Raw genomic sequence first — 24,645 nt, forward strand, 5'->3', positions numbered from 1 at the left:
CCCAAAACAATAGTGGGCTGTAGGGTCTGTTTCTAGGCTGCACTATTCTATGTTTATAGATGTACCGTAGAAATCATCCCATCGGATTCACCACAGCTTGTTTAGCAACAGATCTGCCCAAGACTGCAATTGCAGAAATGAAGACTTAGGAAGGTCGGCATGTCTCCAACAATACACCAACTTCTACAGATGCGTCATAGAAAGCATTTTATTGGGATGCCTCACAGCATGGTTGAGCAACAGTTCCATCCGAGACTGCAAGAAATGGCAGAGAATTGCAGATGCAGCGCAGCCTATCACACAAAGAATACAGAATACAGAATAGCTTTATTTGTCATTCGTTTTACCGAACGAGATTAATTTGCCAGCAGTACAAAAAACACAAGACACACAACCCCAACACAAACATCCATCACAGTGACTCCAAACACCCCCTCACTGTGATGGAGGCAAAAAAACTTCCTCTCTCTCTTCCCCATGCCCCTCCCACGGACAGACAGCTCGACCCCTACCGAGGCGACCGACCCGCACAGCCCCCGCAAGGAGATGGAAAGTCCCCGCGGCCGAGCCGCACCGGCGCTGTTAAGTCCCGTGGCCGTACCGGGCGATGGAAGGCCCCGCGGCCGAACCGCACCGGGCGATGGAAGGCCCTGTGGCCGAGCCGCACCGGCAATGGAAGGCCCTGTGGCCGAGCCGCACCGGCGATGTAAAATCCCGCGGCCGAGCCGCACCGGGCGATGGAAAATCCCGCGGCCGAGCCGCACCGGGCAATGAAAGGCCCCGCGGCCGAGCCGCACAGGGCGCTGTTAAGTCCCGCGGCCGAGCCTCGCCCCGAGGAAGAGACCTAAAAAAAGAAAGATTCCCTCCCCCCCCCCCCACATACACAGCCAAAAACAAACATCCCAACACCAACACACAAACAAAAAAGGACAAAGGACAAACAGACTGCCAGCCACTTCCCTTCCATTGACTCCATCTACACTTTAAGTGTAGATGGAATCAACTTTCTCATTTGTCAGGCTTTGCCCCAGTGCCACCTCTTTTCTAGCCTTGTGCCCTGTGGAAGAACTGTGGTGTGTGCCTTTACAAAAGCTGCAAGGACATAATGTAAAGGAATTGACAGGGTCTAAAGAGAACATGAAAAACTGAGCACATGATACATTTTCTTTTCCATCAGCCCACAGCAAATGACTGTAAAACTCAAGGGTAATGCCATTTCCTTTTAGTCAGAGATGGTTCAAAATGAAAAATAACCTTCTTACTCCCAAATCAGAATGGAATTGATCTAATTAACAGCCACTTTGAATGATAAAATGAATAGCATGCAGTAGATCAGCTGAAGCTTTTCCTATGGTTAAAACTTACATTATTTTCTTGATGTTGGTTATTCTTTAGAAGGGTGATGGCACAATTATGAATGAAGAAAGCAAGCGCAAGAACTCCAGTCAGGTGAGGGAAAGATACTCGAAATTCTGAAACAAAAACAAAACTTCAACTTATCAACCACCAAAATTGGGCGGTGGGTTTTTATAAACTGAGTTGACTTTGCACATGTGTATTTTGTATAAACAGTTTTCAGATCGTAATCTTTAAAAAAAATAAAAATTTTGATATGCTGTTTGATGTTGTCAATAAGCACTGGGACACTGAGAAAACAGAAGAATAAGAGTTAGGAAGACACAAAGTTCTTAAGTCACTTAGTGGGTCAGGCAGCATTTCTGGAGAACATAAATAAGCTAACAAGTTTTGTGACTCTTCTTCACACTGAAGGGTCCTGACAAAATGTCACCTATCCATGTTCTCCAAAATGCTGCCTGCTGAGTTACTCCAGCAGTTTGTGTCTTTCTTTGTAAACCAGCATCTGCAGTTCCTCAATTTCACTCTCTAGCAAGAGTTAGGATATGATCAGCCATTGAATCTGGGGAGCAAAATAGTTGAATGCCACAGGATAATCAAAATAGTTAATTCATCAGCAACCGAAGTACAGCTAAGTGTCAGAGCTAATGCATTGAGGCAAGTGTAAATACAATTATGATGAAGATGTAAATCGATGTTCTCAGTAATAGGGCAAGCATGGATTTAGCATTTCAGCACAAGATTAATGAAGCATGTCTGAAATGCAGAACACAAAGCAAGCTGCCATAAACAGCAAAATAATAACATTTTAATTTTGTTATTTAAGGAATAAATAGTTGCTGGGAAACAGGACACATCTGCCCTGATCTTGTGAGAAGTGAAGTTATGGGATTCCTCACCTCATCTAAAAGCAAACATGATGTGGCTTTAAGGCACATTTGAAATTGGCACTTCAGACTGCAGCATGTATTACCACTTCAGTGGAGGAACAGCAGGAGTTGAAAGACATGGAAGTTTTGTCAAAAAGGTATCCAATAACAAAACTATTAATTGACTCCATAGACAAAAAATAGAGAAAAGATAAACAAAATCGTAATAAGCTCAATGACTCTAGGTACTTGTGTCATATTCTTATTTATATTCAAAAATAACACTAGGTGGATAGTGGACCGAGGCAACATGGTCTTAATGGTTACCCTTTTATACGCATCATTCAATTTCCCAATTCAGTGTCAAGAGCTAAACAGCACAGAAACAGGCCCTTCAACCTAACTTGCCTAATTCTAACCAGGCTCGCCCTCCCTTGCCTGTTCCTGGCCCATAGCCCTCTAAATTTTTCTTCCCAATGAATCTGTCCAAGTGCTTTTTAAATGTTGTAATTGTACTCACCACCACCACTTCCTCCAATAGTTGGTTCTATATACTCATCACCCTCTGTATCAAAAAGTTGCCCCGAAGGTCTCTTAGATCTTTCCCTTCTCACTTTAAACCTTTGCCCTCTCTTTCTTAATTTCTCTACCTTGGTGAAAAGATTGTGGCTATTCACCCATCTATACCACTCAATTTTACAAAGCTTTAACTTCTCTCCTCAGCCTCTCTGCTGAGGGAGGAAAACCGAGTATATCCAGTCTCTCCTTGCAACTCAAACCTTCCCAAATAGGTAACATCTCAGTGAATCTTTTTTGCATGCATCCCAACTCCTGTATTCAATACCCCACCTCATTTTGGCAAATGGGCCACCCTGTCTACCTGGATCACTACTTTTAGGGAACAATATACCCTAGGTGTCTGCTACACACCATTATCCAAGATCCTTCCATTTACTGTGCATGTCCCAACTTGGTTTGTCCTACAGAATATACAAAAGCTTGAAAGCTCCTAAGACCAGATTGAGAAACAGCTCCTTTCCTGATTTTGTCAGACTGAACAGTTCTCTCATAAGCTAAGGGTATAGACCTGATCTCTCAACCTCTTTCATTGCAGATGGCACAATTTTAAAAAAATGATTTTGTCTGTAGTAGCACAAATGCTGCAACACTATCTTCTGCACCCTGATATTTTTCTCCTTGCACTACCTGTTATACGTGTATGGCTTGATTGCGCTCACAATTTCCTACGCAAATGCCGTGCGGACTATCCCTGATTGTCCTTGCCTTTCCATGCAGATCCTGTCTCTGATTTGTAGCTGTTCCTACAAATGGGATAGAGATTCCCATTGGTGGGTACTGAGGAGACTCAAAGATGGTAACAACAATCTTCACCATATCCATATTAGGAATTCTAAACAAACCAAAGAAAATGTTTTGTTATACTGTCAAAATTGAAGTCCCCACAAATTATACCACAAGACAAATGATGAGAAATTTGAGAGAAATAATAGGCAAAATCCTGCTGGGTGTTGCTTTTGGAGCTGCCATCACAAAACTGGACTCCATGCATTGGTCGAGCAAAGCACACAAGTATGGTATTCACCAGCACTGTGCTGGAAAATGTTGTCTCTGAAACAATGCTGATCAGACCTTGGCCAAGATCAGAATCCCTATTTGTTTGAATGTTAATTTGCAAATTGGAGACGTGAGCTCAGTGGTTCTCCCGACGGTGGGAGGGATTTTCGGATCTCACTGGACAGCTACCGCCCGCCTAAACCTGAGCAGCCCCCAGCCAATACGGTGCTGTCCCGCCACGGCCTGCTATCCTCACTGGGTGCACAGGGATTAGGAACCATCCGAATAGCAGATCGCAACCATCGCACCTGTCAACAAAAGAACACATCAAAAGAGACCAGCTCTAAAACTGGGAACTTGGAATGCCCGGACAATGATGACCGGCCTCTCTGAAAACCCACAGGACATCAGTAATTCCAGGAAAACAACTGTCATAAACAATGAGCTCAAGAGACTCAACGTAGACATAGCCACCCTTCAGGAAACAAGGCTGGCAGACTCGGGCACACTGAAGGAGAAGAACTACACTTTCTACTGGCTGGGGAAGGACTCTGACGAGCCCAGAGAGCGCGGAGTAGGCTTCGCAGTAAGGAGCAGTCTGCTGAACACGGTGGAACCAGGCAGAAATGGCTCAGAGAGACTCCTGACTCTCCGCCTCAACACCACCACAGGCCCAGTCACCCTTATCAGCGTGTATGCCCCGACACTGTCCTCCACATCAGACACAAAGGACGAGTTCTACGAGAACCTCGCATCCATCATCTGCAGCATCCCCAGCAAGGAAGAACGTTCTCTTGGGCGACTTCAACGCCAGAGAGGCGCAGACCACGAATCGTGGTCTTCCTGCCTTGGGCAGTTTGGTGTGGTCAAAATGAATGAGAACGGACAGCGATTGCTCGAGCTGTGCACTTACCATGACCTGTGCATCGCCAACTCGTACTTCCAGACAAAGCCCCACCATGAGGTTTCCAGGAGACACCCACGCTCAAAGCATTGGCATCAACTGGAAATGATCCTAGTCAGACGTGCCGCCCTCAAGATCGTTCTCCACACACGCTCCTACCACAGTGCGGACTGCGACACAGACCACTCCTTGGTGTGTGGCAAGATCAGGCTGCAACCAAAGAGGTTCTACTTTACCAAGAAGCAGGAGAAACCCCGCATCGATGTCAGCAAGATGCCCCATCCAGACCTCGTGCAACAGTTTGCAGAGGCTTTTGAGAGAGAACTTGGCACCGCTCGAGCTGGAGACTCTGCAACAGCGAAGTGGGAAACTCTGTGGGACACCATGCACCGCACAGCCTTGGCTAGCTTTGGGAAGAAGATCTCAAAGACACACGACTGGTTTGAGACCAAATCGACCGTGATGACTCCCGTCATCGAAGCCAAGCGCGACGCCCTAGCTGAGTACAAGCGATCAGCCAACGAGAAGAACCTGCAGGTCCTCAGGGCTGCCAGGAGCAAGGCTCAGCAGACTGCCAGGCGTTGTGCCAATGAGTACTGGACACAGCTTAGTGAGGACATCCAGACGGCCGCTAACACAGGGAACATCAGGGGAATGTACAATGGCATTAAGAAGGCACTAGGACCAGTCCAGAGCAAGACAGCCCACCCTCAAATCATCCACTGGGGAAATAATCACAGACAAATGCCAGCAGATGGAGAGATGGGTGGAACATTACTCCGACCTCTACTCGAGAGAGAACACTGTGCCCCCTCAGCCCTTGATGCCATCGAGTGCCTGCCGACCATGGATGAGTTAGATGGAGAGCCAACGATAGAAGAGCTCAGCAAGGCCATTGACAGCCTGGCCTCAGGCAAGGCCCCAGGTAGCGACGGGATTCCCCCTGACCTGATCAAGCACTGCAAGACTACCTTACTGCTTCCTTTGCATGAAATCCTCTGCCAGTGTTGGCAAGAAGTAGCTGTACCGCAGGACATGAGGGATGCCACGATCATTACCATCTACAAGAACAAGGGCGAGAGAAGCGACTGCAACAAATACAGAGGCATCTCCCTCCTCAACATCGTATGCAAGGTCTTTGCTCGGGTCATCTTGATCCGCCCGCAGAAGCTGGCAGAACGTGTCTACCCAGAGTCACAGTGCGTTTCCGAGCTGGAAGGTCAACAGTAGACATGGTCTTCTCTCTTCGCCAACTCCAGGAGAAGTGCAGAGAACAGCGGATGCCCCTGTATATTGCTTTCATTGACATCTCCAAGGCGTTCTACTTCGTCAGCAGAGATGGCCTATTCAAGGTTCTCCCAAAGATCAGCTGCCCACCAAAACTGCAGAGCATGATAGAATCCTTCCACATCAACACGAAGGGGACAGTGCAGTTCAATGGCAGTTTCTCGGAGCCCTTCGACATCCGCAGTGGTGTCAAACAAGGCTGCGTCCTCGCTCCCACACTTTTTGGGATTTTCTTCGCTTTGCTCCTGAAACATGCCTTTGGCACAGAGGGGATCTACCTGTGTACTAGATCAGACGGGAGGCTCTTCAATCTCACCCGCCTCAGAGCCAAGACAAAAGTTCGTGAAGCTCTCATCAGAGACATGTTGTTCGCCAATAACGCAGCAGTTGTGTCCCACACCCAGCAGGAACCCAGTCACCGAAGGACTGCTTCTATCGGGCTTGCAAGGAATTCGGGCTGACCATCAGCCTGAAGAAGACGAACGTCCTGGGACAGGATACCGAGGCACCGCCTGTCATCACCATCGATGACTACGAACTCAATGCCATCCATCAGTTCACGTATCTCGGCTCCACCATCACCGACAACCTCTCCTTGGACTCAGAGATTGACAAGAGGATCGGGAAGGCAGCTACAGTTCTCGCTCGCCTCACAACTCGAGTGTGGACCAATCCAGAGCTGACAGTGAAGACAAAGATAGCAGTCTACAATGCCTGTGTCAACAGCACGCTGCTGTACGGCAGTGAGACATGGACTACATATGCCAGACTGGAGAGAAGACTCAACACCTTCCACCTTAGAAGCATCCGCCGTATCCTGGGTATATCCTGGCAAGACAGAGTGTCCAACGCCGAGATTCTGTCTCGCGCTGGCCTTCCGAGTATGTACACTCTACTCAGGCAGCGCAGGCTGCGGTGGCTGGGCCATGTCCACCGCATGGAGGATGGCCGTATTCCAAAAGACATCCTCTATGGAGAGCTGACATAAGGGAGGAGAACCATCGGCTGCCCCCAGCTACGTTACAAGGATGTCTGCAAGAGAGATATGAAGGCGCTCGACATCGATGTGGAGTCCTGGGAGAGCCTTGCAGCTGATCGTACGAGGTGGAGAGGTACCCTGAACCAACATCTCAAAACGGGGGAAGAGAAACTGATGAACGCAGCGGCAGACAAGCGGGCACGCAGAAAGGAGAGCAGCAACTTCAACAGACCAGAGACCACACACAAATGTGACCTTTGCGACTGAGACTGTCACTCCCACATCGGTCTCTTCAGCCACAAGTGACGCTGCTCTAGCCGAGGTGTGGAGCAAGCAGCCAACTAGGATGCATTACCCATGACCTAGGGGGCCCAAGAAGAAGGAGACGTGAGCTTAAAGCTTTGCCTTTTGGTGCTGGAAGGTCAACTCATCTGACCCTTCAAGTTAAAAAAACATCACAACTCACCCAATCTTATTACATGTTGTATAACTGGTCTCAAAGGTAAAATTATAAAATGTAAGTAACCACACTGCAGCCCTTCAGATGGGGAGTTATAAAATACAAGATAAAAATTAACTCACAATGACATTGCCAGCTATATCAATACATTGGAAAGCATTTTTAACCTCAAAGGATAAATATCAGAACTAAAAAAAGTTATCAACTCATCTTTTCAAATTAGCAATTTTATGCATATGTTCCTCTAATGTGAAGAAAATAACTGAATATGATGCTTTTCTATAAACACGCTAAAATTAAAGTTTAATATGATTACTGGAAAAATTACCTGCAACAAAATTATTTGGAGACTCAAACCAATGGAATTCCAAGTGAAATCCTTGTTGTGCTGCCTTCAGCGTTACCAAAATAATTAAATAGACAACTGAAATCGTACCTGTAGACACAAAACAAACTTTCTAAAACTGGGCATTTAAAAGTACTGACAAAAGACTGCTCAACATCCAGTGGTTTCAATAACTAAGTGCATAACTTTGTGTCCAGTTTCATGTTGCTGATGTAATATCAGTGCAATAAGGTTACCAAACCACGTTGATTGCACCTGTAGCTCAATGTACTTGTGCATTTGACAATAAACTGAACTGAATCTGCAGAATTCAACAAATCTTATCCACTGACGCATTTGCAGTATCAATGGAATAAGATGCAACATTTTCAAAGTTAGCATGACGTGCCCAATGAGTATTTCCACCCAACAATGAAGAGAATTGTTTTTGGATAGCTGTCTTATTTACAGGTTAAAAGCTGATGGTCAATATTAGTCAGGCGGGCAAAAAAACATTTCATTTCTAGCAAATGGTTACAGTTGCTGGCCCAACACCACTTGGTTACATGTTCAGAATATAATTTTCACAAACATTTGAATTCAACTTAAATGGCACTGTTATGTGGATCGGTAAAAGAAATACTGCTCCAGTGAGGCAATGACAAATTAATCCAATAACAGTTATAACGGCAACAACTATCTAGAAGAAAACATGCCTCCACTCAAAAGAGAATAGCAGAGTTAAACATTAAATCGCCAAATCTAATTTTGATAACATCATGTACAAAGTTAACACATTTCCAACCTGGATACCTTTGTCACTAAATTAGCAGCAACATCTAATACATTAAAAGGATGCGGCAGAGAGAAGCACAACCAATATTTTCTTAGCTCTTCAAAATAGATATTTTAATAATCTCTATAAACAAAAATAGATTCTCAGGAAATTGCAATGCAAATCGAATTACAAATATGATCATATGTTTTATTGCGTTCAGTTTTAGTCACCCTGCTCTTGGAAGGATGATGTTAAGCTAGAAAGAATGCAGAGATTATTTAGGAGCATGTTGCCAGGACTTGAGGGAATAATATATAGGGAGAGGTTAGGTTGGCTAGGACTTCTTCCTTGGAGCACAGGTTGCTAAGGGGTGCTCTTAGAGGGACGTGTAAAATCGTGAGGGGAATAGATAGAGTGAACGCAGTCTTTTCTCCACCAGCGTAGGGGAGCCAAGAACTAGAGGGCACATGTTTAAGGTGAGAGTTGAATCATTTAATGGGGGGCTGAGAGGCAGATTTTTCACACCGAGGGTGGTGGGTATATAGAACGAGCTGCCAGAGGAAGTAGTTGAGGGAAATACACCAATAGCATGTAAAGTACATTTTGTCAGGCACATGGATAGGAAAGGTTGAAAAGGGATATGGGCCAAATGCATGCAGATGGGATGAGCTTCGATGGGCCATCTTGGTTGGCATGGATGAGTTGGGCCAAAGACCCCAATTTCATTTGTATGACTATGACACTCAGTTTTAAATTGCACTAAGTGGCAATTTAGTTGCTTGTCTCTCCATTGGAATTGTTCTAACACCATTAAGCAGGATCAACCATCATTCCAACATCTTTTTACGAAAAATATTTTGAATCAATTAAATTAACCTAGAAAGAGTCATGAAGAGATTTCTAAGTTTCATGGTTTCAGGAATCAAACTCTTGGATTCTTTGGGACTACAATTGTTTTTGGAAAAACCTTGCTTAAAGAACAAATATACGTCATAAAGCTCAAACATGTCTACAAGTTGCATCAGGATGTAAATGGAATACTTACCTAGATTATTGAACCTTGCAAAAAATGAAGCAGATTTGAAGCCGAGAAGCGGCAATAATAGTAAAATGAGGTAGAAAGGAACAGCATTTGTTTTACTCCACCACTCATGAAACTCATGGAGGGCTGTGTCATTGTTGACGATGATGGACATGTCTGTTGAATTTATCTCATGAACTCCAGGTGGGTTTGGACAAATAACTGAAATCAGAAAGATAGATTGACTCAAACCTACAAGTTCTGTACAAAATGTTACAATCTTCAAAAATCAAGGAGAATCCTGATCAACAATTAGTACTTCAGTGAGCGTCCTACATTATCCTACAGAAACATTATGACAATGTCATTCTTATTGCTTTCATTGAAAGCAAGTTGAAATTGGTCAATTATTATCTGTAGGATTGTATCTCAAATGTAAAAATAAAGCAGACAAATGCTCCTGCTTAAATTTATTCTCAAACTCTGGTTCCAGAGCTTTAACGATTACTATTCAATTTTGATTTTTCTAGGGATTGATTGAAGAAAAATGCTTTATTGTTCTGTCCTTTTCCCATTAGGAACACAGTACCATTGTGTCTAATTATCAATTATCTTCAAACAAAGCAATGATCAGCACAAATGCACTAGTTTGCTTTACTCCTAAAAGCCCTAGATTACTTGAGAACAAGATTAAACTCCCTACAATATGGAGCTTTCTTTCACTATTCTAATCCCCTTTTGTATAATGTTGAAGGATACAAAATGTCATCACTCTTCTAATTCACTAAGTAGCCTCAAGGTATTAGTTTGAATTTGGCTAAAGCAATAAAGAGAGATACAGTTCTACTGAGATGCAAGGAGAAAATAAAGTCCACAGAATTATTGAAAGTAAATTTATAGTAAATAAATTCTTTTCAGAAGTATCTAATGAAGCAAAAGCACGATAACCAGCAAGCAGGCTTAAAAAGGTAAATACTTCAAACTCTGGAAGAAATACCAGAAAACCAAGTTTGTATTCAAAATAGCTCCTCAAACATTTTGCAATCTTTGCCTTTAAATGAAATAGTTCGTCAATCTCCTGGAAGAATTTTTTTTCACCCGATTTTACTGCTGCTTAAAGTACCCAATAAGTGCCCAGTTGAAATTACTGCTTCGAAACAAAGGGGACAGTAATAAAATTGAACCATTCTAACTCGCATGTAATTTTCTTCTGATACAAGATCAATTCAAAATGTATGTAAAAGGTGACATTTTATTTGAACGATGCAAGTATCAAATGGACAAAAGAAAAATGTTGATGCAAAAAAAAAAATCATTTGATTTTGAGGCAGTGATGAGAGCTCTTTTATTATCATGTTACTTAAAAATAATGAGACTGTGGCTATTTAACATTAGGAAAAATTAGATTTTTGGTTTAAATTATATACGCTTCAGCAGACAAGTCCTGTTACTCTTTCCACATTAACACAAAACATTTTTCATAATTTGAGGAAGGACATCCTTGCAATTGAGGCAGTGCAGAGTAGGTTCACGAGGTTAATCCCTGGGATGGCAGGACTGTCATACGAGGAAAGATTGGAAAGACTGGGCTTGTATTCACTGGACTTTACAAGGATGAGAGGGAATCTTAAAGAGACGTATAAAATTATGAAAGGACTGGACAAGCTACATGCAGGAAAAATATTCCCAATGTTGGTGGAGTCCAGAACCAGGGGCCACAGTCTAAGAATAAGGGGGTGGCCATTTAGAACTGAGGTGAGAAAAAACCTTTTCACCCAGAGAGTTGTGAATTTATGGAATTCTCTGCCACAATAGGCAGTGGAGGCCAATCCATTAGATGAATTTAAAAGCGAGTTAGATAGAGCTCTAGGGGTTAGAGGAATCAAGGGATATGGGGAGAAGGCAGGCACAGGTTACTGATCAGCCATGATCTCAATGAATGGCGGTGCTGGCTCAAAGGGCCAAATGGCCTCCTTCTGCACCTATTTTCTATGTTTCTACGAACCAGTTCTGATTTGAGATGCTTCCACCTGAAGATAGGCAATACCACCTACAGTACAAACTCATCATGATAGTGGATCACCTGTTCAGCTCACAGATTTTTGGTTAACAACAGTCAATTCTATGTAGAGGCATTAGAGAAGATGCAAACAGCAAATTATATTTGTTATTTAACCATGATCATCATTGTAAAATTAGGTTGCGTTTTGCATTGACAAATGACTGAAGAATATGTCATCACCAATTGATCTCAGATTAAAATACAGATAAATGTGTATTTTTTAATGACAAGAAATATTTAAATTCTTTAAATAGAACTTTCAACAAATAATCCTACCTTTATGACTGCCATTTGTACTCAAAACATGATTCACTTCTGACATATTGTGAACATGATCTGGAAAACAATTAAATCAAACATGGTAGTCGAAATCAAGCTATCATTAAGTTCCTTATCCACAATTAAATATACCTCCTTACACTAGCTTATATCAACAGTAGTTGGATATTTGAAATTTTTCTGCCTGATCAATTTGTATACGCAAACCAAGGGAGCACTGATTGATCCAAATCAATTTATTCTACTATTATAAAACATTTCTCAATGTAATTGTTGAAAAGGCCAGACAGAAATTAAGATTTTAATTTAAATAATTGAATTACAGTCATGGTAGCATTTACATTTCGAAATAAAAGGCTTCGACTGCACTAAAGTCCAAAATGAAAGAAAAAAGGCATTTCTTTTTTTACTTACTGTAAATAAATATTCCAGTGTTGTAAAGAAAATTGGACATAAGGACCCAGTAAACAATCATGGCTCCATATAAGGAAATTAAAGAGAAAAAAAGACTGGACCATTGGCCAAAGGAACCAAAATAATATTTACAGACATCGGGAAATTCCCAGCTTGATGTATCGATATGAACTTCGGGAAAGAAAAGAAATTCATTTTAGTAAATGACCAATCCTTGATCATTCAAACAATACAGGACTTGTAACTAACAATTAATAAAGCTCAGTTCAGATCAATAGCCTGAAGTGTCTCAATCCGAAACCTATCACCTATGGATGAGTGTGACTTATCTATGTTCTCCAGAGATATTGCCTGACCTGCTGAGTAACTCCAGCATAATTCAATTAAATTAGCATGGAAATGGAAAATAAACCTCCAAAATGAACATATGCAGACCATTTAATATTCTTTTATATTTATCACAATTTGGAACTAACTCGTGGACCAGCCCCATCTTTATCCATAAATATTTTAAAGCTAGTAAATATTTTAAAGCTCATCCCAAAGTGCTCACCTACTGACACCTCGAAGGTATTTATTCACAAAATGCTGGAGTAACTCAGCAGGTCAGGCAGCATCTCGGGAGAGAAGGAATGGGTGACGTTTCGGGTCGAGACCCTTCTTCAGACTTTCTTCTTCCACCTACTGACACCTCAGTCATACTTTGCCATCTCCCTTGTCGGGTCCTCTTCATAGTGCCTGAGAAAACTCATGAACACACTTGACAAATTGCACCTCATCTAAGCGCTTGGAAATATGATATTCCCAGTATATATAGGGAAGGTTAAAAGCTGCAATTTCATCAAATTTTGAGTCATCTTGCTAACCAAACCTTTTACATTTACATTAACGAGGATGAAATAAACCACACTGAATGTTAAATACTTAAAAGGAAATATTAGCCAACAAACTACTGCATCGATTAAAGTGAAACAAATTTAAAGTCTCAAAGTATATAAATAAAGACCACTCTCTATTTGAATATGAAACAGTAGCTGTGATATGTGATCTGAAAATCTATCATTATATTTATTTAGAAAATGTTTGGCTTATCATTCTGACAATTTGAGATGGGGCCTGATGCTAATCTCATGAGTATGAAAATAGCAAATCAGTAGACAAAGATTCAGTGTAATAATTCACAAACCAAGTAGCTAATTTTCCAAAATATTTCATCTGGAAAATATTAGAAACCAGTTTTAATTCTACAAGACATTAAACATAGCAATGATATACTAGTCACGACGATACAAATACATCACTTTTCACCAACCACAAGTTGCCCCCTTCAAGATACATTTACTTTCACCTTAGTGCAAATAATTGTTCCCATTATATTCACAAAAGCTGATTGATTACAAAATAATAAATGTACACACCTATTGTCTGTCGAGATTTCACTACTCGATAACAACAATAGAGCATCAGCATGCTCATTGTAATGATCAAGATAATCCCAAAAGTAAATCCTGCCTAAATGGGAAAAGGAAGAATATGTTTTATTGTCTGAAATCAGAACTTGAAACCATCTTGTGGAGCTGCAACACTCCATTTGGGTTCCAGAACAAAGTAAACATTGATAATACAATATTGGTGAAAAAAGTGGAAATACACAAGAATCTTCTAACCTCTTTCAATGCCCAAGGAAGGCTCAATATGGATGTACCCATCATGGTATTCCAAATAGAAAATCTAGAAATAAATAAAATGTATTCAAATTTTCTTCTCTGAGAAGTTCATTAGGTTTTTTTTCAACCTTTGAAGCACACGGTGCACAAATGGCATCAAATATGTGAGTTCTTTGCCCATGCAGTTATTAACAATGTTATCTGCAGAAAATGCATTAGCAGGGTAGCATGGTGGAATAGCTGGTGGGACTTCTGCCTCACAGATCCAGTGACCCAACTTCAATACCACCCCCCCTCGTGCCATCTGTATAGAGGCATGAATGTTCTGTGATTGCTAATTCTCTGGTTTGGTTTACACATTCCAGATATGATTGGCAAGTAAATTGGCAACTGTAAGTTACCTCAAATGAAGCTGAACCACAGGCAGGAGTTGAAGGGCATGTGAAATAGAAAGAGTTGCTAAAAAATAAGCAGGGAGATAGGATTGATGGGATTGCTCTGGGAGATGCCATAGATTCAATAGGCTTGTCTCCTCCCAAGTTCTAAAAAATATGACGTAGTAATTCAGATCCTTTGGTCAAAGTTCCAGTCAAAAAATATTTTGCAAAAAACAATTACACTTGAGGTTAATCGAGAAACATACATACATAGTCACGATGCTGGGATTCTTTCCAAACCCATCTATGCTGCTTTCAAATTGCAGAGCACTACCTAAAGGACTGTAAACATAAATTTCCTCTTCAGGTGGAATGACATGATGAGGTGGTACCTGTAAAAATAATACATTTTAGCAGTCTACAGAGAAAAGCACTCCACATTTTTGTTAGCTCCTTCTATTACAATCTTTATTTATTAAATAACACAATGTTCTGTGCTCAGGTAAACATACTGACGACACACCAAACTCTACACACTGTTATACAGTGCTAATATGTTCCAATAACTTCAAATAGCCCTTGCTTTCCCCCTCTCTCTCTCTCCATCCCCTCCCCTTCCCAGTTCTCCCACCAGTCTTACTGTCTCCGACTACATTCTATCACTGTCCCGCCCACTCCCATGACATCAGTCTGAAGAAGGGTCTCAACCCGAAACGTCACCCATTCCTTCTCTCCAGAGATGCTGCCTGCCCCACAGTTACTCCAGCATTTCGTGACTAACTTCGTGCTAACATGTTTCTCAGTCTTCAAATCTTCCATAAAACTCCAGTTTCACACCATTCATTTTTCATATCTCCCATTTAAAAGTTGTCATTTTCTTATTCATATTAATGCCTAATTCTCCCTATCTCCATAACCTCTCCAACTTCAAAAATGCACAATTGATCTAACTTTGGTCCCTTCTCCACTCTGCCTCATTATTAACTGTTATAATTTCACATTTGTACCCACATTATGACGTCCCTTCACTACCACTGCCTGCACCAGACCATATCCACCTACATTATACATTTCCCTACCAAACACCATTTTTAAAACCTACTCCATTGTTGCAAGAATTTCATCACCCACTCCCCCCACCTCCACCGTTTATTTTTTTTATTTCTCTAAAAGGAATAAAATAAACTCTCTCTGGATTTAAGAGAGTTAGATAGAGCTCTTAAGGACTAGTGGAATCAAGGGATATGGGGAGAAGGCAGGCACGGGTTACTGATTGTGGATGACCAGCCATGATCATAATGAATGGCGGTGCTGGCTCAAAGGGCCGAATGGCCTCCTCCTGCACCTATTTTCTATGTTTCTATGTTTCTAGGAGCCCATTTATCTATTAACTTGTTTATGGGAGTTACAACTACATATTGAAGTATGAAATCTATGGTTCTGTACAGTGCCACCTGAAGCTTTTTTCTCCCCCTAGAATTTTTCAAATGACTAACCTTGATCTTCTCTCCATTGATTTTAAAGGCTTTCAACGCAGCCTACATGAATAGAAGAAATCTTGGAACTGCCAGCAGAAATGCACTTCATCTGATGTCTAGCCGGAAGTGTTTTACCTCAATGTAGACAAAAAATGCTGGAGTAACTCAGCGGGATCGACAGCATCTCTGGAGAGAAAAAAAGGCTCGGCGATTGCTTCGCCGAAAAACTTCTGTACATCGGCGAGACCAAGTGAAGGCTTGGCGATCGTTTAGCTGAACAACTCCGCTCAGTCCGCCTTAACCTTCCTGGTCTCCCGTTTGCTCAGCACTTTAACTCTTCCCCCCAGTCCCAATCTGACCTTTCTGTCCTGGGCCTCCTCCATTGTCAGAGTGAAGCTCAGCGCAAATTGGAGGAAGCACCTCATCTTTTGTTTGGGTAGCTTACACCCCAGCGGTATGAACATTGACCTCTAACTTCAAGTAGCCCTTGCTTTCCCTCTCTCCCCATTCCCTCCCCCTTCCCAGTTCTATTGTCTATTGTCTATTGTCTTACTGTCTCTGATTACATGCTATCTTTGTCCCGTCCACTCCCCTGACATCAGTCTGAAGAAGTCTCGACCCGAAACGTCGCCCATTCCTTCTCTCCAGAGATGCTGCCTATCCCGCTGAGTTACTCCAGCATTTTGGGTCTACATTTGATTTAAACCAGCATCTGCAGTTCTTTCCTACGTGTTTTATCTCAAAATACATTCACTAAGATACCAGTAGCAGTATGCGCTAGTACCACGTACCTGCACTTCTAATGTGGCACACATGTTTATTAAGCGTGCTTAGCAAATAGATAATGGAAGTGAATGAATTAGAACATTTATTTGTTTAGACATAATAGTTCAATTCTTATTTTACAAGGTCAGGCATATTGTTAGAAAACAAACTGTTGATAAACATAGCTTAATGTAGCCCCATTTATGGTTACTCACAAAATTTATTTTATGCAGCTGTGGTGTCCTCGTTCAATTACAGACTAAAACTTGCAAACAAATCCAATTAATGGCAAAATAACAGCACAGAAGTAGTTTTATAGTCATGAATTGTTTCATGCTCGTTAGGTTTCTACTGCTTTTCCCCCCGACCTCCAATGTTTCCTTCCTCTTTCACTTCTCCAAAATTAAGTGCTCCTTTATATTATCCTCCAAAATTACCAATATTCTCGAGAAAATACCATTGAACAAATCTTACCAATGTTTTGTGCGTAGTGGTCAACTTGCTATAATACTGTATACGACTGTTCATTGCTGAAGCTTCTGCTGTTACCTGCTCATTCGGGGATATGTTGCCATGAAGGTTGTTGCGCGGCACATAAAAAGGTCTAAAAGCAAGATTACACTTCATTTTATATCCACAAAAACAATTGCCTACAAATAAAAACTTTAGACATTCACTCAACGTGAAAAGCAAGTCATATGTAATAACATTAATTGTCTTCCGTGTCCAAACGTATGAAAGCAGTAGCATATAACATATAACATATAACAACTACAGCATGGAAACAGGCCTGTCCGGCCCTACCAGTCCACGCCGACCATTCTCCCTGACCTAGTCTCATCTACCTGCACTCAGACCATAACCCTCCAATCCCCTCCTATCCATATACCTATCCAATTTACTCTTAAATAATAAAATCGAGCCAGCCTCCACCACTTCCACCGGAAGCCCATTCCATACAGCCACAACCCTCTGAGTAAAGAAGTTCCCCCTCATGTTACCCCTAAACCTTTGTCCCTCAATTCTGAAGCTATGTCCCCTTGTTGGAATCTTCCCCACTCTCAAAGGGAAAAGCCTACCCACGTCAACTCTGTCCGTCCCTCTCAAAATTTTAAAAACCTCTATCAAGTCCCCCCTCAACCTTCTACGCTCCAAAGAATAAAGACCCAACCTATTCAACCTCTCTCTGTAGCCTAAGTGCTGAAACCCAGGCAACATTCTAGTAAATCTCCTCTGTACCCTCTCCATTTTGTCGACATCCTTCCTATAATTTGGCGACCAGAACTGCACACCATACTCCAGATTCGGCCTCACCAATGCCCTGTACAATTTCAACATTACATCCCAACTTCTATACTCGATGCTCTGATTTATAAAGGCAAGCATACCAAATGCCTTCTTCACCACCCTATCCACATGAGATTCCACCTTCAGGGAACAATGCACAGTTATTCCCAGATCCCTCTGTTCCACTGCATTCCTCAATTCCCTACCATTTACCCTGTACGTCCTATTTTGATTTGTCCTACCAAAATGCAGCACCTCACACTTATCAGCATTAAACTCCATCTGCCATCTTTCAGCCCACCCTTCCAAAAGGCCCAAGTCTCTCTGTAGACTTTGAAAATCTACCTCACTATCAACTACTCCACCTATCTTAGTATCATCTGCATATTTACCAATCCAATTTGCCACACCATCATCCAGATCATTAATGTAAATGACAAACAACAGTGGACCCAACACAGATCCTTGGGGCACTCCACTAGACACTGGCCTCCAACCTGACATACAATTGTCAACCATTACCCTCTGGTATCTCCCATTCAGCCATTGTTGAATCCATCTTGCAACCTCACTATTAATACCCAACGATTTAACCTTCTTAATCAACCTTCCATGTGGAACCTTGTCAAATGCCTTACTGAAGTCCTTATAGACAACATCCACAGCCTTGCCCTTATCAATTTCCCTGGTAACCTCTTCAAAAAATTCAAGAAGATTAGTCAAACATGACCTTCCAGGCACAAATCCATGTTGACTGTTTCTAATCAGGCCTTGATTATCCAAATAATTATATATATTGTCCCTAAGTATCTTTTCCATTAATTTTCCCACCACAGACGTCAAACTAATAGGTCTATAATTGCTAGGTTTACTTTTAGAACCTTTTTTAAACAAAGGCACAACATGCGCAATGCGCCAATCTTCCGGCACCATCCCTGTTTCTAATGACGTTTGAAATATTTCCGTCATAGCCCCTGCTATTTCTGCACTAACTTCCCTCAATGTCCTAGGGAATATCCTATCAGGACCTGGAGACTTATCCACTTTTATATTCTTCAAAAGTGTCCGTACCTCCTCTTCTTTAATCCTCCTAATTTCCATCACTACTCTACTTGTTTCGCTTACCTCACATAATTCAATATCCTTCTCCTCGGTAAATACCGAAGAAAAGAAATTGTTTAATATCTCCCCCATTTCTTCCGGCTCAGCACATAGCTGTCCACTCTGACTCTCTAATGGACCAATTTTATCCCTCACTATCCTTTTGCTATTGACATATCTGTAGAACCCCTTGGGGTTTACTTTTACATTACTTGCCAAAGCAGCCTCATATCTTTTTTTCGCTTTTCTAATTTCCTTTTTAAGATTCCTTTTACATTCTTTATATTCCTCAAAAACCTCATTTACTCCCTGCCGCTTATATTTATTGTATATCTCCCTCTTTTTCCGAACCAAGTGTCCAATTTCCCTGGAAAACCACGGCTCTTTCAAATTATTATTCTTTCCTTTCCACCGAACAGGGACATAAAGACTCTGTACTCTCAAAATTTCACCTTTAAATATCCTCCATTTCTCTATTATATCCTTTTCATAAAACAACAATTTCCATTTCACTCCTTTTAAATCCTTTCTCATCTCCTCAAAATTAGCCTTTCTCCAATCCAAAATCTCAACCCTTGGTCCAGATTTGACCTTCTCCATAATGATATTGAAACTAATGGCATTATGATCACTAGACCCAAAGTGCTCCTCAACACATACCTCCGTCACCTGACCCATCTCATTTCCTAACAGGAGGTCCAACACTGCCCCTTCTCTGGTAGGCACCTCTACATATTGCTGCAAAAAACTATCCTGCACACATTTTACAAACTCCAAACCATCCAGCCCTTTAACAGAATGTGATTCCCAGTCTATATACGGAAAATTGAAATCACCCACAATCACCACTCTGTGCTTACTACTAATATCTGCTATCTCCTTACATATTTGCTCTTCCAATTCTCGTTCCCTATTTGGCGGTCTATAATACACCCCTATAAGTGTTGCTAAACCTTTCTCATTTCTGAGTTCCACCCAAACAGCCTCCTTAATCGAGCCTTCTAGTCTGTCCTGCCAAAGCACTGCTGTGATATCCTCCCTGACAAGCAATGCACACCCCCACCTCTTGCCCCTCCGATTCTATCACATCTGAAACAATGAAATCCAAGCAATCATCCCTTTTCAAACTGCGAACAACCCATGTTATGCAATGATACACAATCAACAGATCCTAATCACATCTCCCCCTCTCCCTCCCCTACCATTCTCCCTCACCTGGACTTCACCTATTTCTCCCCACCAACTTGCCTACCACCTTCATTCTTTTCTCTCACTTCACAATTTGCAACTCTTCTATCGTTTTGTCTCACACCCATCTTGTTATCTCTGGCCTTTACCAACCATCAGCCTATGAAAAAAACAAAGATAGACACAAAAAGCTGGAATCGGCTCAGACTGAAGAAGGGTCTCGATCCGAAACATCACCTGTTCCTTTTCTCCGAAGATGTTGTCTGACCCGCTGAGTTACTCCAGCTTTTTATGTCTATCTTCAACCCATCACCTGCCAGGCTTTGTCTTGCCTTCCTTTCTTCCAGCTTTCTATCTCCCCCCCAACAATGAGTCTGAAGAGCCCCGACCTGAAACATCACCTATCCATGTTCTTCAGAAATGCTGCCTGACCCACTGAGTTACTCTAGCACTTTGTGTCTTTTTAGTAAACCAGCATCTGCAGTTTTTTGTATCCACTAATGACATTGAAAATCTGGCAAGTTAACCAATTTAAATCTAATCCTTAGGGGCCGAGACAGCCATATGCTTCAGTAATAAGAATTATGTCTGGTAAACCTCCAAAGCAACTATTTATTTTCTCGCAGTTTGTGCTTAATGCAACTTTGGCAATACTTGAGTGAATGACAAGTGTTTGCAGGTGAACAATGTTTCAATTTTACAACATTTACTATCAAGAGGCACTGTGAATAATCAGTGATTTGTGAAGTACAAGGGGAAAAAAATTGCCTTGATTGCAATTGTTTTTTGTAATCATTTAAAATGATCTTTTCCATGAAGGAGTAAGGTTTATTTTCTCAAACTCTTCGATGAGCAGCTTTAAGTTGTAGTTACATTTCAAATAATATTTGCAGGGTTTTGATTTGCACAAGACAAAAATGCATTTGTTCACTGGAAGTGTTTTTCACCCAGGTTAAGTAAAAAGAATTACTATTGGGACAATAACGAATGCTTCCTCTTCAAAAAAATCTTTAAAATCCTACCTTCTTGAATTTAATTCTGGCTTTCCTCCATGTTCAACATCAGGTGTTTTATCAGTAATGACATCAGGTAACAAAGGCTCAAAATCATCCATTTTACTGTTTATTTGGATCCGGGGAAGTCCAAGTGTAAAGTCTTTTTGTCAGCTTCGGTTCCTGCAGTTGTCTGGAGTCCTATATCATCCAGCCAGATACACAAACAAATTATGAATTAATGAGCTACCAAACCAGGGCCAACACAAATAACGAAGTATAAAAATCTCACCCAAATAGTGACAGACATAATAGCTTATTCTGCTTGCATAATGAATATAACATTCAAGAAGCCAATTACCATCTAGGATTGAGAGTGATCAGCCATGATCGCATTGAATGGCTGTGCTGGCTCGAAGGGCTGAATGGCCTACTCCTGCACCTATTGTCTATTGACTCAACTGTTCACTTAAATGGCATCTCATTCACCATGCTAAACATTGATTCCCTCGACAAATGTCACACTCAGGCTTGTATGTCAGATACAAAATATACTGGCGTTGCATGCAGCACGTCCCCATTGGCAACCTCTCACAACAAGGACAGGTGTGTAAGTAAAATGTGTTTAGAAATTTGGAGTAATTCCAGCGTCAGCAATCAACAGCCAATGTTGGAGTAACAAAGCCAAAAATCAGGATTGTGCAAAAGAAGGATGACCTTGCTTCTTTGGTTTCTCTGAACAGTTCCTGGGTAAAATTTCAAGACATCATGTAAAGAAGGTAATCGATAGGGTTAGTAGTTTATGAACCTCAGCCTGCAATGGAGTAGATTCACAGATGAGCACCAGGAGTAAATACGTTAACAGTTTGCATCCAAAAATTTCAATAGGCGGGCAAAATCCACACGAGAATAACATTTTCATTCATTTTTCATAATGTAGCCATCAAAAACAAAGCCACTCGATTTCCTTGTACTATCATGGGAAGAAATTTCTAAGCACCTCAATCTTAAATGACTGTCCACTTTTGTAGCTGTTCTCTCTCATTCATGGCTTATCCATTAGTGGAAAAAATCAACATCGACATCAAGCGCCCTTATGATCTTATGTAAAAGTGACCTCTCATTCTTCTAAACTCCACACAATACAAACTGAAACCACCTGCCTTTTCTTGATAGGACAAGCCTGTCATTTCACAAATTAGTTTGGCAGAAATTATTTCAGAAATTAGATTGTCTCCAAAGCTACATCCTTTTCAGTAAGGGAACATGCACAAAGTTTAGCTACACACCCTCTCCAACTGTACAATTTTCCTATTCAAACCCCATCCTCTTTCCAATAAACTCAATGTACCATTGCCTCCCAAGCCATTTGTTGGACTTGCCTGCTAGATTTTTGATAAGCGCTGGGATGCCTAGATACTTTTCAGCTTCACTCACTTGCAGTCTCTCAACATTTAGCTAACAATCAAATTCTTTGTACAGAAAAAGGGCCTCAACCCTTCCATCCATTTTGTCTGCCCATTTTCATCCACACATGCCATCTAACACTTGTGTACCTGCTGCAAATCTTCTCGGCCGCGGGACTTTACATCGCCCGGTGCGGCTCGGCCGCGGGGCCTTCCATCGCCCGGTGCGGCTCGGCCGCGGGACCTAACATCGCCCGGTGCGGCTCGGCCGTGGGACCTAACATCGCCCGGTGCGGCTCGGCCGCGGGACTTAGCAGCGCACGGTACGGCCGCGGGACCTTCCATCGCCCGGCTCGGCCACGGGACGTTTCAGCACCCGGTACGGCTCGGCCGCGGGGACTTCCATCCCCTTGCGGGGACTGTGCGGGTCGGTCGGGGACGAGCTGTCCGTCCGTGGGCGTGGGGAAGAGAGTGGAAGTTTTGTTGCCTCCATCACAGTGAGGGGGTGTTTGGAGTCACTGTGATGGACGTTTGTGTTGGGGGTCATGTGTCTTGTGTTCTTTTTTTTGTGTGACTGCTATGTAATTTCGTTCGGTACCTCGGTACCGAATGACAAATAAAGCTCTGTATTCTGTATTTTGGTTTTGCTCTATTTTCCAGCATCCGCAGTGCCCTGTCTCGGTTTTACTGTTTACCAGTGCATTACTTCATACTTTCCCAAATTAAACTCCATGTGCGTAGTTTCTCCCAATAGCTGAAGTATCAATACATGGTCGCATAATCACAATGTTGTCATCACTGCATGCCTTTCCACCAGTTGTATCAGCAAACTTCAAAACTGAACTCTCAGATACAACACTAGTTACAGCCCTCTAGCCTGAAAAAACATTTATTTTAACTCTTAGTTTGCTATTAAACAATAATTTTTTTAAAACCCAGAAAACACAACAGTCCAAATTGCAAAGTCCAGTCCACGTGTTGGAAGTCTTAGAGCGCCACCAATCCAGGGAAGCCCGACCCAATGTCTCTCTCCCCTCCCGACTGCCTTTATGTCTGGGGGGGGGCTTCTTGCATCTGACCTTGAAGGTGCTGGAGGTAATACCCCGGTTCATCTCCTGCCGGCTCACTCCTCGCGGCAAATAGAACGAACTTAGGTGGGGCATCTTGGTAGGTATGGGCTAGTTGGGGCGAAAAGCCCAACTGTGTGATTAACTCTCTGTCACATCCTTAAAGATTGAGCAAATTTGTCAAAAATTATTTCTATAAAAATAGGTTTACTAAATTTGATTATATTCCGCTTAAATTACTATTTCTTAGGAGGACACAAAATGCTGGAGTAACTCAGCGGGTCAGGCAGCATCTTGGGAGAGAAGGAATGGGTGACGTTTCGGGTCGAGACCCTTCTTCAGACTGATCAGACTGATTATTATTTCTCATTTGATTATTAATTTAATTGAGCCAATTCAGATTCTAACCTCACCTGCCTTCTTTCTATCTTCCTCTCTTGTTTGAGCATGCTAATTTATTCCTTGTTATTTACTATATTTTAAAAAGGAAAAAGGGTTAGATGAACCAAATTGCTGACTGTCAGGGTTTGGAAAGAGGTGGAAATAGACATCTCATAAAAAATGTATTTGCTGACAACACTGCATTAGCAAATGATTCGAAGTGGGATTAATGACTCACTGTCAGCCTTTCATAAAGTCAATTTACTCAATAAACAGAGTACATTTAGAGAAGGGAACAGAGGTGAAGTGATCATTAGTTCTGCTATCAAAACCAGGGGAACAAAGCAAAACTGCAATTGTTATGTGTGCCAAATCCAACTATGTTCAATTTATAATACAGTCACCAACCTAGATTGATCGGGCAATTATTAAACACTTGCTGTATAACTGACTAAACTAGTGCACACTTTGTAGCAAATAGAAAAACAGAGGTCAAAATAAAAATAAAAGGTCAGCACAAATTTTAATAAGAAGGCCCATACATGACCAACCTGATAACCTTTTAAGTAGCATTGAAAAGAGAAATAATAAACCAATAGAAACGATAGATCAAGAGTTCCAATATGC

The 24,645-nt window shown here is 41.7% G+C and overlaps 1 protein-coding gene across 4 annotated transcripts in view; it reads right to left on the minus strand.

Annotated features, from left to right (window-relative positions):
- slc38a9 (solute carrier family 38 member 9) overlaps positions 1–24,645 on the minus strand; it is a 43,881-nt gene that overhangs the window by 10,115 nt on the left and 9,121 nt on the right. For 2 of the 4 annotated variants that reach the window (XM_078396976.1, XM_078396968.1), the window contains exons 2-11: positions 21,195–21,365; positions 17,071–17,200; positions 14,624–14,745; positions 13,977–14,040; positions 13,728–13,821; positions 12,310–12,480; positions 11,893–11,952; positions 9,579–9,776; positions 7,759–7,866; positions 1,366–1,472 (exon numbers count right to left, since the gene is read on the minus strand). In XM_078396976.1, the coding sequence (XP_078253102.1) occupies positions 1,366–1,472; positions 7,759–7,866; positions 9,579–9,776; positions 11,893–11,952; positions 12,310–12,480; positions 13,728–13,821; positions 13,977–14,040; positions 14,624–14,745; positions 17,071–17,200; positions 21,195–21,286 (1,146 nt within the window). In that variant the 5' untranslated portion in view covers positions 21,287–21,365. The remainder of the gene's footprint in view (positions 1–1,365; positions 1,473–7,758; positions 7,867–9,578; positions 9,777–11,892; positions 11,953–12,309; positions 12,481–13,727; positions 13,822–13,976; positions 14,041–14,623; positions 14,746–17,070; positions 17,201–21,194; positions 21,366–24,645) is intronic. The other 2 variants (XM_078396992.1, XM_078396983.1) reach the window with 2 other exon arrangements.

The sequence above is a fragment of the Rhinoraja longicauda genome, chromosome 1 (assembly GCF_053455715.1).
Source record: "Rhinoraja longicauda isolate Sanriku21f chromosome 1, sRhiLon1.1, whole genome shotgun sequence".
NCBI lineage: Eukaryota > Metazoa > Chordata > Chondrichthyes > Rajiformes > Arhynchobatidae > Rhinoraja > Rhinoraja longicauda.